Below are 15,241 nucleotides of genomic sequence, written 5' to 3'. Positions count from 1 at the left end.
GAATATCGAATTTTCTCTTTAAATAAGTCCAAAAAAGGTTTCCACTGCTGTTCGCACCGATGAAAACCATATTGGAACGTTTCATTATGGACAGATAACGCTGGCGGCCGAAACGTTAAGAGTTATATTTCTATCACCAGCACTGTAAGTAAGTTTGCTGCTGCTGTGTTTCTCTTGGGTGTTGGCTTGTTTTCCCTGCGTCATATGTGACCATGCAACTAAACATGTTTCCGTTAAAGACACGCTGTATGGTGGGTATATGCTTATTAGCCGGCAAACAAACATTTTCTTTTCTCATTCTCGCTGGTGGTTAGGCAATGCGTCGACCTGGACGCACGCTGTAGGTATGTACCCGTGGTGGTCCGCGGCAGTAATCTTCCAAGGATTGCCCATTTCAGTCGTCTGCAGGCACTGCACGTATGGTGTCCGTTGGTGAGTGTACCAATGGAAAATATATGATGTGAAAATATATGATCTGCCATCAGTTTGAAAATGCTCAGAGAACAAATGCAATATGCATCGCTCGGCAGATTACTACCGCGGACCAACGCTGCTTATTAGGTACATACCCGCAGCGTACATTCAAGCCGACGCAATACCTGCCCGCCTGTGAGCATGACACAAGGTTCGCATGCTGCTATACGTGAATGTCATGAAACGTGTGTTTATTTGAAAAATCTAGTATGATAGTCACACATGACATGAGAGAGAAGCCATCACATTTGGGACGGGGAAAGTCCATCACGTTGTACCTTTTGGGCTGCAAGCGTAGAAACGTGTGATTTCTACGTTTAATGGCACCTGCCCCCCCCCCCCCCCCCAGTATTTCGTGTAAGTCTGATGTGTGACTCGCAGTATTTCGATGAGTGTTCCAAAACACCAGATCACGCAACAACTGCGCAATAGACGAAGCAAGGTAAGCATTGCACTCAAACAGCCTCCTTTTGCGTAAATGACTAGTGAAGACAAACGAAGAAGACAGGAAATCATTCCATTGGCTTCAATGCGTAGGCTAATGACGTCATTAATTTTTGTTCGGTGCTTCTATCGCTCACGATGTTTTCCCCAACGCAATGTGAGCAGACCTGATCCCTTTGCAACCTTTTGAAGTGTTGAAAGGAAGCGGGGAATCTGCTCGTTGGAGCTGAGTGGCGATCCCGCGCCAGGGTTCCAGAGCCGAGGGGTAGGTGTGGGGATTTATCTTGGATTTATCCGTCTTGATGTCCATCACGACTCACGAGCCTACCGGCGTTGACCCTGTCTTGGTCCCGTCGTGCTGCTCTTGTGCTGTGGTTTTCAACTAGCCCCTCTGTGGATGCCCGTTATCTGTCATTGTTATTCATTATGTGTATAGTTTGAGCTCTGTAAATATTGCTTTCATGCAATTGCTGTTTTTTGTAATCATTGCTTGTAATTGCTATAGCTTGCTATTGTGTGTGTCTGTCACATTTGCTGCTATACTCACCTTATGCAATATGCAGTTAACAGTTTTCTGCGGATATCATCCCTACCAATCATACTTGCATGCTGATGTGTACTTGCTTGTAAATCTCCAGGTAATTCATGTTCTTGATTTTGTTGTGCATGATTTACTGAAAAACTCACATGGGTTTATCAAGTGCAGATTTGATAGCTTGCAGTTAGTCATTGCTGTATATGTTAAGTGCAATTCTATGTACATGGGGCATCAGTAAGATGCTTAAGAGGAAGCATTGAATGCTTTTGCACCTCAAAGATACAGTGATAGCACCCAAATGGCAATGATTTGCATGCAGTGCTGCAGTCATATGACATAGCATGACATAAAGGAAGCACCATCCCAAAGTCTCTCCCCCTGGTACAGTCCTCCAGAATTTGACACAATTTTTCTGTTGAGAAAAATACTCATCATTGTGTCACAATTTGATTGTGATCATAGAGGTGTCACTTTCTGAAATATGGCTGAGGGTCTTAGCCCGAAAAGTTACCTTATTCCCCAAACTGATGTCTTCTAGGATGTTGGCCAATTGAATTTGCATCTTTGATGTTGAAGTAAAAACATTCATATTTCATAGATTTAAGATTGTTTCCTGCAGGGAAGCAACTCCCCATTTCAAGTTAAAGGGAGCATTTCACATTTTAAAGGTGTTTTGAACTGAAGTGCCCATTTTGAAGACCTTTTGGTGCTGTTTACAACCCTGCCCTGGAATACTAAAAGACTTACTGGCCTAACATATCAAGGAGAGTTTGTATGTATTTGCATTTGTTTGTGTTTGTGTTTGTGTTTGTAAACCACATGATACAAACATACTACCAACAGGCTTCATTTGGTACAAAATGACTGTCAATTGGCTCTCAATGTACTAGGTATGATGATGTGGTCAAACCATGATGCATTTAGGAGCATATTTGCTGAGCAGAGAATTGGGCTGTCTCTAGAGCAGACTTTTCCTCTTAAAAAGCATACCAATGATTATAACTGAACTTGTTTCATCATTTCTGATGCTTTCTTCAGTATCTTCAGATATGCAAAATTCCTTTTATAGTGGGCTGCCCAATTGTGGAAAACTTAGAATGCAGTGCAATCACGGAGAACATTGTAGTAAATCTGAAAAAAGGATCTTTGATAACTGCTGATTGTGTTGTATAACTGCTGCAGCAACAGTTATGTGGCAAATGCTTTTGCCACTGTTGGGGAAACCATGCTTCAACTTTTGTTTTCTGAGCCACCCCTTGCTTTTAAAAGCTGCCACATATTGCCATTTGTGTGTTTTCACAATCCAAGCATTATCATTTAAAAAAAGACTTGTCAGAAATTCACAGACTGGCTTAACATATGATAGAGTTGGCATGATACAAGCATTGGCAACCTACAGGCTTCATTTGGCACACAATTAACATAATATTGATGGTGATATGTTTAGGTTGATACTAATTATAACAATACCCAAGATAACTGTTCTGTCTTGATTTAGCCCAGTATTCCCACAGCTCAAATGCAGTGATCGGTTTGAGAAGAATTTGAATGCTCAATGCAGCATTTGGGGGTGGATTTCAGGCCCCCCAAAGTATGTAAAGTGATGCCCATGTGTCATTGCACCTTGCACGGCAATGATTAAGAGGCATTTAACAGCTAGTGTATCTGAAAATCTTGCTTACTAAGTTGACAGTTATATTTCTCTTGCTCTCGATTTCCATATTTTTGGCAGAATTTGGCAGGAATGGCAGAAGAAAATGAAATGGCAGGGTTTTAGTGACTTAATTATGGCATTATGGACTGATATTAGTGACTTCAAAATGGCCTCTCCAAAACAGTACACATCTTCACAGTTGCATAGCTCAGAAACTGGAGGGGTTTAGGTCTTAAAAAGGGCAGGGGTGTCAACTGCACTGAGTGATCATTCAAAATGATTTTTTCAGTTCAGAACCCTGTACAAGTGTGGAATAATCCCTTTAAGCCAACCAAACTTTTCCCAGACTGAAAGGAGCTGCCTGCCCTGTGGGCTTCACTTCCGTCGATCATGGACGAGGAGAGCTCGTCCTCTGAGGAGGACGTCTCGTCGATGGTACTCTCCGATCCCTATCACCGCAAGTACGCGGCTCTGAAGCGGCGATGTCAGATCGTGAAGCAGGTCAGTGTTGGCACCATACACTGGGCGGCAGGGTGGCTGCGGACCTGTGACCACTGGAGCTGTTGCTGGAGGTGTTCACAGTGACAGACACTGTGGGGCTGTCGCTGAAGTTGTTCGCAGCGAACGACACTTTGGGACTGTTGCTGGAGGTGTTCACAGTGGCCGACACTTTGGGACTGTTACTGGAGGTGTTCACAGTGGCCGACACTTTGTGACTGTTGCGGGAGGTGATCATAGTGAAGCACTGTGGGGCTGTTGCTGGAGGTGTTCAGAGTGGACGGCGGCGATGGGGGACGCGCGCGGCCACCAGCTGGTGAGGCTGAAACTGAAAGCTCTGGTATGTTTCGCTGGTTTGCAGTCGCGCTTAGCACTGGACTGTTGCCCTTCGAGGCGCCTTCTCAGCCTTGTTTTCTCATTTTCTCGGCATCACTGGCATTGTCTTGCTCGCGTTTGGTCTTTTCACCCGCGTCGCACCTTTATTTTTCGTGGTCTTACCCTCCCTGATGACCCACGCCCCTCCCCCATTCACCCTCCCTCGTCCATGGCCTATGCCGCCTGGGTGCCCTGTCCCCGGCGCTCCGACTACCCCCACATGACCGGCCGGCCGGCTGCGCCACCGCCGCAGGAGAACCGGCGGCTGGTGAGCCGCGTGTACCACGTGCAGCGGCTGGTGCGCCGGTGTCGGCGCGAGTGCCGGCTGGTCACCGACCGGCTGGACCAGCACGGCGACGACTACCGGGCGGCGGCGCTGCGGGCGCCCGCTCCGGCGCCGCCGCCGCCTGAGCGGGCTGACGAGCCGTCGGAACCGGTGAGACTCGGACTGACCTAGCGGACGGGCTAATGTGACTGAAGTGATGCTGAGATTACCGGCTTGTATACGTCGGGCGTCGTGCGGTATGTTGGCGATGTGTTTTATTTCATTGGCGGCGGCTGCAGCAATGAAGGGGTCTCATCGACAACCACGCGAAATGGCGAAGGCTGTGGAAAACTTATCCGAAACGATCCGGTGGTCGCCCGTATTAAACGGGACATTAGGCCTTTACTTTAAGCGAGTGGCGGTCCGAACAGCCAGGACTACATCACTGTGGATCGCAATGGCAGCTAATACATAAATTAGAATGGCTCTCCATGAAGCACAATATTAATTCACATCATGCCATTCTTCACCGAAGAACATTTCATGGGAGGGCTCCAGTCGGTCGTCGTTAACCGTAACAGGATCGTGAATCACGCGACACGCTGTTCCGAGCAGCCTGCCAGGAGAGGCAGGGGTGCAGCGCCCCGTTCAGTTGGGAGAAGCGGAGGTTGTAGCGCCCCCCTTCCCGCAACCATCTTTGGCTTCAGCCACCCCCAACGTTGAGGAAAAAGGACCAAGTGCAGGGAGGAACCCGTTTCCTGGCGTATTTTCTGCCTAGGTTGTGCCATTTTTCACTCTTCAGTCCCCCTTTCCAACTCATTTTGTGAGGCAACGTCGTGAGGAGAGGCCTCCTTCAGGGAGAGAAGGGCGTGAGGGCTAAGGCTCGCCACGTGGGCGGGTTTGTTGTCCTGTGTGCGTCACCGCTGGGGAGGTCGACGCTCGGGGTGGAGCCACGGGCCGCTGGGGCAACAACCAAGTGATTACGGAATGGAAGTTCATCACCAAGCCTTCTTTTGCGCTCCCCGCAGGGGCACCGGCTTCGGTCGGTGTAGGGGACTAGCGCCCCCTTGTGTCCCAGCTCCGGTAACGGGTGGACAGCGCAAGCTGGTCCTCTCAGGGCGTAGCGACCCTGCCGGTACGTGAGCTCCTGCTCCTTGTCCCGCCCGCTCCCTCCACATTACCCGCGCTCCCGCATCCGGCCCTATCACCACTCCTCATCCTCGTTTTATTGGGGTCGCCGTGCCCCCTCGCCCACGTCCCCGGGTTGATCGGATCCTGGTGGCTGAGGGGCGCGTCGTGAGGGTCAGTCACGGCGCGCCCCAACACTCCACTTTGGCCAGGATATCCGGGGGCGTGGGGGGAGGGGGGCCGTGGGGTCCCACACGGGTCTAGCGGCTTGTCACTCGCGTTGCGGTTGGGTGCCCCTTGCGGGTCTCCGTTTGGGGCGCCTGGCCGCGCGCAGCGGCTTAAGGGGTCAAGGGGCGGCGGCGCTGAACCACGGTCAGGACGGGGAGGGGTCTCCCCGGTTACACCTGGCCGTGTGGGAGGCGTCGTTCACCCCGTATAGCACCGGGGTAGCCCTGGCGGTGACCACCTCCCGAGGGAGTGTTGGGCCGTCCCCCTGCTGGGCTCCGAGGTGGGTGGGGAGCCTCGGTGCCAAAATGAAAACCACCTTTTATGGCTTCTTCTAACACTAAAAACACCCGTCCTCCGAAAGGGGGACGGACCTCGATAACCCCAGGGTGCAGAGGAGTATCTGTGCTTCCCGGTCCACGGATCCTAATCTTCGGTAGTTAAGAGATGAAGCTGGATTCCCTCTCACCGTTCCAGAGACGGAACGGCTGCGACAGGTTTGGAAAAATCATCAGATGCGACAAGCTTAGGGATGGAAAAATTGAAGTAGAGTTCGCGAGTAGTCTGGAGGCGAGTAGGGCCATGACAGCCAAGGAATTTACGTATACTGTTCGGGATGAGACTGGCAAGCACGAAAAGACAGTGTCCATATCAGCAACACCACATAAGCCAAAAATTCCTCCATGGGCGTAGTCAATTGTTTCGATCTCCGTGACGTCGCCGAGGACGAGATAGTCGAAGAACTCTCAGAATTTGGTGTGACGGGCGCTCGCAGGATTCTCGTCAGACGGGGAGGAGAGCTGCTGCCCATCAACAACCTCATTCTAACGTTTAGTTTCACCGATTTGCCGGCCGAGATACACGTTGGATACGCTCGGGTGAAGGTTCGCCCCTATGTGCCTAACCCCATGCGGTGCTATCAGTGCCAGCGATTCGGCCATACCAAGCTCCACTGTCGTAACCGCCCAGCATGTAGTAAATGTGCATCATTCGAGCACACGAGCGAGGTTTGCACCTCTGCTGAACCCCGTTGCGTCAACTGCGGTAAGGACCAGGTCCCACACACGACATACGACCATACATGTCCGGCCTACGCAAAAGAAAAAGAAATTATATCGATCAAAACCTCTAGAAATATCTCTTTTCGTGAAGCTCGTGAACTTTACAACGACAGTCATCCAAAAACATCGTATGCGTCCAAAGTGAAAACTTCGTTCCCATAAAGTAATACCATCGAGCACATGACGGCCGTTCAGTTCGTGGGACTTCTGAGGTCGTTTGGCCTGTCGGTTGTCCCCTCGGTCCGAACGCCCGACTCCCAGTCGGCACCCCAAGCTCCCTCTCCGCCGATCGAGCAGTCGGTGGACGTCGCACCGCTGGCCTCCTCGGCGCGCGCCGGATCACCAGCGGGCGACGGTTGGACGACGGCTCGGCGTGGTCGGAGTCCCCGCGCACCGCCGGCCTTGCCTTCGTCTGCGACCCAATCGGTCCCTTTTGCCACAGACACCTCTTGCCAGTGCCTGTGAGCGTGTGGCAGAGACGCTGGAACGTCAGGAAGCTGACAGGAGCTCCCGCGAGGCCAAGCGAGCGCGCTTGGCCGAACTGGAGCGCGCTAAGGCGGCAAGCCGCCTGTCCGGGGCAGACAAAGAGCCCGTCCCCCGAAACAGCACTCCATCGCCACGGAAGCCGGTGGAGGCCCCCGCTGGTGCCCCGATCCCCGGTAGAGGCCCACCGATGGGCCCTCCCCCGCCTCCACCCCGGACTGGGTACGCTGGCGTAAAGCGTGCCACAGCCGACCCCCCTTCTCCATCTGACGGAGGTAGCCCAAGATTCGTCCTAGGGTGGGGCACGGCCGTCCGGAGTTAAGCCGAAACTCTCGATCTGAGGCGTCTGGACATGCTACTGGCGCAGCCGAGTTCTTTTAAGCCGGGATTGTTTTAGCTTCTCACATCTTACCTCGTTTTTGATACGCCCTTTTACAGGCGTTTTTACAGTGGAACTGTAGAGGAGTAAGGGCGAACGCCCTCGATCTCGAGGCTGTCGTCAGCAGAGTCTCTCCTGCAGCCGTGGCGCTGCAGGAAACCAAGCTAGCGCCTGACAATTTTTGCTCTCTGAAAGGATATGCGATGTTTCGCAGCGACGTGTTGACGGAGAGCATTGCTCACGGTGGCGTCCCCCTGGCAGTTCACCATAGCGTGCCAGCGAGGAGGTTAAGCTTGCGGTCCACACTTCAAGCTGTGGCCGTGCGGCTTTATTTCAACCATTGTCACATCACTGTTTGCTCACTTTACCTTCCACCAGGCATCGCTTTTCCGTTGGCGCACCTGAGATGTCTGCTGGCTGAACTACCTTCACCACTTCTAGGCGATTTTAATGCGCATCACACCGCATGGGGGTGTGACGTTACCAATGCCCGTGGGAGGCTGTGTGAGAATTTTATCCACGGTGCTTCACTATGTATTTCAAACACAGGAACTCGTACGCATTTTACAATGCCGTCCGGTCAGACGTCAGCGCTAGACCTAAGCCTTTCCAGTCCCCAACTCGTCCAACACCTCGGGTGGAGTGTCGGAGATGACGCCATGGGAAGTGACCACTTCCCAGTGTGGGTCCGGCTTAAGAGAGGTGGAGCGTTGAGTGTTAGACCACAACGCTGGAATTTTAAGAAAGCGGACTGGGGCGAATTTGAGACTCGGCTCGACGAATCGTTTGTAATTGAGGCTGTGAGGACTGTACCCTCTATTGAGGATTTTACCCACATACTTTTAGAGTGTGCCAACAGCTGCATCCCACGCACGTCTGGCGCTCCCCGACGTACTCCTGTTCCATGGTAGGACGGAGGAGTGTCGGAGCGCCATCCGGGCGCGTAAACGTGCATTTCGGACCTTTGACGCCAGGAGCAGTACAGAAAACCTCGTAGCCTTTAAGAAGGCGAGAGCTTTTGCTCGGCGCACCGTAAGGGAGGCGAAGCGTGCTTCCTGGCATGCTTACGTGAGTACGCTGAACCGCTTCACGCCAACATCGCAGATTTGGGCCCGAATCAAGCGTATTTCGGGTCAGTTTTCACCCATAGCTCTGCCTGTGCTGTGTGTGAACGGCCAGGCTGTGACGCGCCCGTTGGATGTCGCGAATGAGGTTGCTCGGGCCCTGGCCCAACGCAGCGTAGGTGGCAACACTAACCCACAGTTTGTGCGGCACCGAGCGCAATGTGAGCAATCCGCAGTGGATTTTTCAACGAGTGAGCTGCATTCATATAATGACCCTTTCACGCTGGTGGAGTTGGAATCGGCGATCGCCAGGCTTCGCAGCGTGTCAGAAGGCCCGGACACTGTCCACAACGATATGCTTAAGCATCTGCCGCGTCGCGTGCTTCGCGTTTTATTAGCGGTATTCAATTCGCTTTGGACCAGAGGTGAATTCCCAGCTTCCTGGCGAGAAGCTACTGTCGTGCCTCTCTTGAAACCGGGAAAAAGTGGGTCTAAATCCCTTGCATTATAGACCCATTTCTCTTACGTCATCGCTCTGTAAGTTGATGGAGAAGATGGTTAATGTCCGTTTAACCTGGTTTTTGGAGTATAACGGTATTTTTACAAACGTACAGTGTGGTTTTAGAAGAAATCGCAGTACGGTGGATAACCTTGTAGTTCTTGACACTGCGATTCGTGAGGGATTCAAAGCAAATCGACACACTGGCGCTGTCTTCTTTGATATAGAGGGCGCCTATGACACAACATGGCGTCATGGTATTCTTGTCAAGCTATATAAGTATGGTATACGCGGCAATATGGACACTTTCCTTCGGAACTTTGTAGTTGACCGTTATTTCTGTGTCCGTGTTGGGAGCGTGCTCTCTGAGAGGCGCCATCAAGTTAATGGTGTGCCGCAAGGTGGCGTCCTGAGCGTATCACTGTTCGCCGTTATGATAAACGATATCGGGGTTGGGCTGCCGCATTCTGTAGGTCGTGCCCTTTTTGTTGATGATTTTACCGTCTGGACTAGCGCAGCAAGAGCTTCATCGATGGAGTGGCGTCTTCAGTTGGCTGTGGATCGTATCGAGAAGTGGGGCACCACAAACGGGTTCAGGTTTTCTAGCAACAAGACTGTAGCCATGCATTTTTGTCGTAGTCGGCAATGCGGCAATATGTCTATCCGTCTGTGTGGCCAAGGCATCCCAACAGAGCCTGTGGCTAGATACCTTGGGGTATACCTTGACCGCCGACTAACATATAAGGCACATGTTAAGACGCTACGTGAACCGTGTTTCAAATCCTTGAACATACTAAAATGTGTCTCGCGCACATCGTATGGGGCAGATAGAAGCACGCTTCTGCTATTGTATCGCTCAATCATACGTTCTGAGCTGGACTACGCATGTTTTATTTATGATACCGCGTGTGAATCCACCAAACGCGTCCTGGACACCGTCCATCACACCGCATTACGTATAATCACAGGAGCGTTCCGCACATCACCTGCCGCGAGCCTCATGGTGGAATCGCACGAGCCGCCCTTGTCATCGAGAAGGAAAATGCTCGGTATGCGTTATGCACTTAAGTTGCGACAGTTCCCCTCCCATCCGGCATATAACGCAGTTTTTTCACGGCCTGCTGTGCATTTTCGTCACAGTGCACCTCGGGCATATGCTGTAACCTTTAGGCCTCCGAATACAAGCCTTGCTACGGGAAAGCGAAATTCCCATTCGAAGGTTGAAGCGGGTAGACCATCTGTCCACTGCTCCCTGGCGTATGATCTCGCCATCAATAGATACGTCTTTGACCGAAATGAAAAAGAATGTCGTCTTGCCAGATATAATGAAGTCGAGGGCACTTGAGCGTATGGCGTCATATGACGGTTACACACTTACTTATACGGACGGATCGAAAACTTCTGGCGGTGTGGGCTGTGCGTTCGTGAGCGGCGGCGTCATTCGGTCGTTTTCTCTGCCTCCACACGCGTCGGTGTTCACATCGGAGTTGGTAGCGATATCCAAGGCGTTGTATTTCATCGAAGTCGGTGATGAACCTTTACATCTGATTTTGACAGACTCTCTGAGCAGTGTTCTTAGTCTGAGGTCTTTTTATCCATCATATCCCCTTGTACAGGATATTTTAGGACGTTTGACTCAACTGGATGAGGCCCGAAAGAAAGTTATTTTGTGTTGGATCCCCAGTCACATTGGAATCGCCGGCAACGAGGTGGCTGACGCGGCTGCAAGGCGAGCAGCGCTGGCTCCATGTGTACGCTCCCTTTCTATCCCTGCCAGATATTTTTACCCTGCAATAAAAACGTTTCTGCAGAATGAATGGCGGCGTTGTTGGGATGGGATAAATGAAAATAAGCTCAGAGCAATAAAACCCAAGCTGGGCCAGTGGTTATCATGTTCTCGCAAAGTCAGGCAAGAAGAGGTGGTGCTCTGCAGACTACGCATTGGGCATACGTATGCAACTCACGGTTATTCGTTGCAAGGAGCCGAAAGACCTATCTGTCGTCGATGTGGTGCTGTTCTCACCGTTCGTCATGTGCTTGTATCATGTCCGCGCCTCATGGAAGAACGTCGACGATACTTTGGACAGCGTGACTCGTCCTTGACGCTCTGTGACATTTTAGGAGACAACTCGCGCCTTCTTGAATCTAAACAGGTATTTTTATTCCCTAAACATATCAACTTCGGGACTCTTCACACGGTCCATTAGTTAGGTAAAGCAAAAATCGTTATGGGCGCCAAATGACCACCGCAGTCGGCGCGCCCGAAAACACCAATCAACAACAACAACAGCAACTTCTTTTGCGCTACAGTCGTCATGAGCAATGGCCGTGGTGATGCCTCAAGAGTAAAATGCGTCGTGAGTTAACGCTTATCATATCCAGGCGTCACGTCCGTTGCAGAACCCGAAGGCGCGCCTGAAGGCAGAAAAGAAGGCGAAGAAGAAGCTGAATGAGCCGAAGAAGCCGTCCAACCCGTTCTTCCAGTACTGCCAGGAGCAGCGCTCTCAGCTGCTCTCCCAGATGAAGGTGGGTCATCCGCTCTAACATTGGCCTGAATCGGCGGGGCAGGGAAGGGAGCCGAGGGCGGTGGCTGGTGCTTGTCAGGCGCGGCCTCCGTTTGGCCTGGCAGTCGCGACAGGTCCAGCTGACCGACGGAAGGGAAGGCAAGGGGATTGCACGGAGATGCGTGGTGAAACAAACAGCATGTCGGCTCAGCGGCGGGGGCGGTACCGGTGGTTATAACGAGGTGTAGCGCCATGCTGCTGCCTGGTGCCTGTGCGTTGTCATTCGCGCCTGCGGGCGGCGTCGATATGACTTGCTTAGCACACCATCAGCGCACTTGTTGACAACATCGATATGACCTGCTGAGCACACTGTCAGTGCGCATAGTTGACAACATCGATATGACCTACTCAGCGCACTATTAGTACGCATAGTCGACAGCGTCGATATGACCTACTCAGCGCACTATCAGTAGCGCATAGTTGACAGCATCGATATGACCTGCTCAGTGCACTATCAGTAGGCATAGTCGACAGCATCGATATGACCTACTCAGTGCACTATCAGTACGCATAGTCGACAGCATCGATATGACCTGCCGAGCACAATCTCAGTGCGCATAGTCTACATCATCGATATGACCTGCTGAACACACTCGGTTTGCGTAGTCGAGGCTGCTTCGTTGTCATGTCGTCCACAGAACTCTGGCGGTCTCAGCAAACAGGGCTTGACAAAGCAGCTGGCTGCCAATTGGAGTCTCATGTCTTCCGACGAAAAACAGGTATGTAGACGCTTCAAATTTGGCCGCCACCCAACAGAGCGAGTGACGAGTCAGAGCAGATGCCGTCCCCCGTCCCCCTTCCCCTCCCCCACGCGCGGTATAGACGATACCCCAGGTCCCGTGCGACGTTCAGGAGGCACGCCAGTGGAGCATGCGCGACGTAGTATCAGATACGTCACATTAAAGCGGGTGCCACCCGCCCCTGTAGTATGTTCACACAAACCCCCGGGGTGGGTGCCTTTCCACAATAGAGCCGTGTGTTGTTGCTTTAGTACCCATCGACTGCAGGGGTCATTGCAGGACAGGAAATCCCATCGGAGAAGAGTCGATTGCAAGCGAGCTGACGCAACTTTCGGTTAGTCACGGTTGCTAGGCATGCTCGGCTAGAAACTGGAGACGATCTTCTTCCCTCGCTCCACAGATGCCCCATCTAGAAGACACACACAACTTCAGCTTTATTCACTTGATAACTGAAGACTGGCTCGTTGTCGAATTGCTTGCAACTATTATTACACGCACGACATCACCCTGAATGTCCAGAGTAGGGCTGTGAAGCATGCAACCACTTCCCTCTGAACTTCATTGGAACACTTTTTCACTAAGCTCGTCAGCTCTCATTTCTTTCACATTGAGAGAAGCAGACCAGCTCGAAAGCTGTCGAGGGACATAATGGGTTTAGGTGCCCAGAAAACAGTGAAAGAAACTTTCATCAGTAAGCGTGATGACGTAGGTTCGTGGAAGAGTAACCTCCGCTGAAAACCTCACATGCCTGTTCAGGATACTCAAGCACGGCGCCGCTCGCCGCCTCGCCGCCCTCGTCCGAAGTCCGCTGCCACACTGCGCGTACCGTTCGCAGATATACGTGGACCGGTACGAGCGCGACAAGCGGCAGTATACGCTCGTCATGCAGTCGCACCGGAAGGCACGCAGCCGGCCGGCCGGCGGCCGCGCCCTGCTGAGGTGGGGACGGTGAGGCCCTCGGAAGCGGCGGCGGCGACCCTCCGAGGGCGGCGGCGGCGACCCTCGGAGGCAGCAGCGGTGGCCCCTCGGTGGCGGGTCGCGGGTCCGCTGAAGCCCGACCCCCGCGGCCGTGTCCAGCTAAGCAGGCCGGCGAACGTCCGGCGCCGGTGGGCTGTGCTGGCTGGCCAGGCTCCCGCACTCTCAGGAGCGATGGGTGACCACTGCGGCGATGGTGGAGAGTCTCGGAGCATGCTGCCCGCCCATCTCGTGAAGCGCCCGGGTGCTTCCGAATGCCGTTGGGAGTGTCCGAGGCGCCTGTAGAAATAACAGTGCCGGCAGGGCGCCGCTGTAGCCCCGACTTGCCAGCGAGTGCTCAGGAGCGACCGGGCCGCAGTCGCTCTGTTGTGTGACGTCATCAGCCATGCTGAGTGGCGAGCTGGGCGCTCGCCGCCTTACACGCCATGACGTCACCGCTGGCTAATGACGTCACGTGTGATGTGTTGTTCCTGGTCACGACCGCTGCCGTATGGTAGTGCGGTCGGTTGATGTTGCTTTGATCTCATGTGGGACAAAATGGCAATGTTCGGTGTTGCCATGTTCAGACTTACTTCACATTATATCGGCGCTTGCTTTCTCCTACGATTATGACAGATTCCATCACGCCTTAGGGTGGTGTTTGGCCACCAGGCTGAGATGGCCACCAGATGCCGTCATGCCTCCGGGTGGGTCTGACCACCAGGCTGAGATGGCCACTAGATGCCGTCATGCCCTCGGGGTGGGGTCTGTCCACCAGGCTGAGATGGCCACCAGATGCCGTCATGCCTCCGGGTGGGGTCTGACCACCAGGCTGAGATGGCCACCAGATGCCGTCATGCCTCAGGTGGGGTCTGGCCACCAGGCTGAGGTGGCCACTCAGATGCCGTCATGTCTCAGGGCGGGGTCTGCCCACCAGGCTGAGATGGCCACCAGATGCCGTCATACCTCAGGGTGGGGTCTGACCACCAGGCTGAGATGGCCACCAGATGCCGTCATGCCTCCGGGTGGGGTCTGACCACCAGGCTGAGATGGCCACTCAGATGCCGTCATACCTCAGGGTGGGGGTCTGACCACCAGGCTGAGATGGCCACCAGATGCCGTCATGCCTCCGGGTGGGGTCTGACCACCAGGCTGAGATGGCCACCAGATGCCGTCATGCCTCGGGGAGGGGGGGGGGGGGGGTCTGGCCACCAGGCTGCAAGTCTGGGCGTACCATTGGGACGGTGGCGCTGTCGCGTTTTGGGGGACAGCGGTGCCATCTAGCGGCGGGCGATTGTACTGAACCACACAATTTTCGTGTGAGATCCGCTGTGTTTTGTTTTGTTAGCATATGCGTTCTTTGCTTTATCGTTTTGCCAATCGTATGAATGTTGCATTGTTACCGATGTCAATGTTTCGTGAAGAACCGAGCTGCCAGAATCACACCGAAAAGGGGAATGTCGGTGTTCGACACGGCGAATGTAAAATGCACGGCTGTTTGATTACTGAGAACGCCGTGCGTTGATTTCAGAAATAAATGAGGTTACATACCTGAAGCGATCCTTTTGTTCGTTTTGTTTTGTTTGCAAATTTCTGCATATGGGGTTGCTGCCTATCACCACTTGACATATCGGGGTAGACGGATGTGTACATCTGCCTCTTGAGATGTTAAGGTAGACCGATCCGTACGTCTGCCGCTTGAGATATTGGGGTAAACAAATTTATATCTCTACCGCTTGAGATATCGATGCAGGCAGATTTGTGCATCTACCGCTTGAGATGTCAAGGTAGACGAAGTCGTACATTTGGCGATTTCGTGCCCACTGGCTCACAGCCTGGCCCGCAACGCTGCGGTTAAAGAGCATGCCGCTGCAGGAGCGAAGCAGCAGAGACGGA

General features: G+C 52.9%; 1 protein-coding gene across 2 annotated transcripts; it reads left to right on the top strand.

The window, feature by feature from the left end:
• The first annotated feature begins 873 nt into the window (after positions 1–873).
• Positions 874–13,351, top strand: LOC119095511 (non-histone protein 10). 2 transcript variants are annotated; one of them, XM_037218358.1, is made up of 6 exons: positions 874–916; positions 3,457–3,611; positions 4,237–4,419; positions 11,488–11,613; positions 12,290–12,370; positions 13,227–13,351. In XM_037218358.1, exons 2-6 carry the CDS (start codon positions 3,501–3,503, stop codon positions 13,341–13,343), a joined length of 618 nt encoding a protein of 205 aa, XP_037074253.1. In that variant the 5' UTR covers positions 874–916; positions 3,457–3,500; the 3' UTR covers positions 13,344–13,351. The 2 variants fall into 2 exon arrangements, with proteins under 2 accessions (XP_037074253.1, XP_037074252.1); XM_037218357.1 differs by lacking the exon at positions 874–916 and adding an exon at positions 966–1,183.
• The last annotated feature ends 1,890 nt before the right edge of the window (positions 13,352–15,241 follow it).

This window comes from Pollicipes pollicipes, unplaced genomic scaffold (genome assembly GCF_011947565.3).
Source record: "Pollicipes pollicipes isolate AB1234 unplaced genomic scaffold, Ppol_2.1 Scaffold_4219;HRSCAF=4965_pilon_pilon_pilon, whole genome shotgun sequence".
NCBI classification, from domain to species: Eukaryota; Metazoa; Arthropoda; class Thecostraca; order Pollicipedomorpha; family Pollicipedidae; genus Pollicipes; species Pollicipes pollicipes.
Note: the sequence above shows the minus strand (reverse complement) of the source record. Positions and strands in the feature narration are given on the sequence as shown.

What these genes read in the sequence shown, in the direction of transcription:
- LOC119095511 (XM_037218358.1), top strand. Translation starts at nt 3,501, where the DNA reads ATGGACGAGGAGAGCTCGTCCTCTGAGGAGGACGTCTCGTCGATGGTA. An exon ending in GATGTCAGATCGTGAAGCAG is followed by an intron (nt 3,612 to 4,236) that starts GTCAGTGTTGGC and finishes CCACCGCCGCAG; the next exon opens with GAGAACCGGCGGCTGGTGAG. An exon ending in TGTCTTCCGACGAAAAACAG is followed by an intron (nt 12,371 to 13,226) that starts GTATGTAGACGC and finishes TACCGTTCGCAG; the next exon opens with ATATACGTGGACCGGTACGA.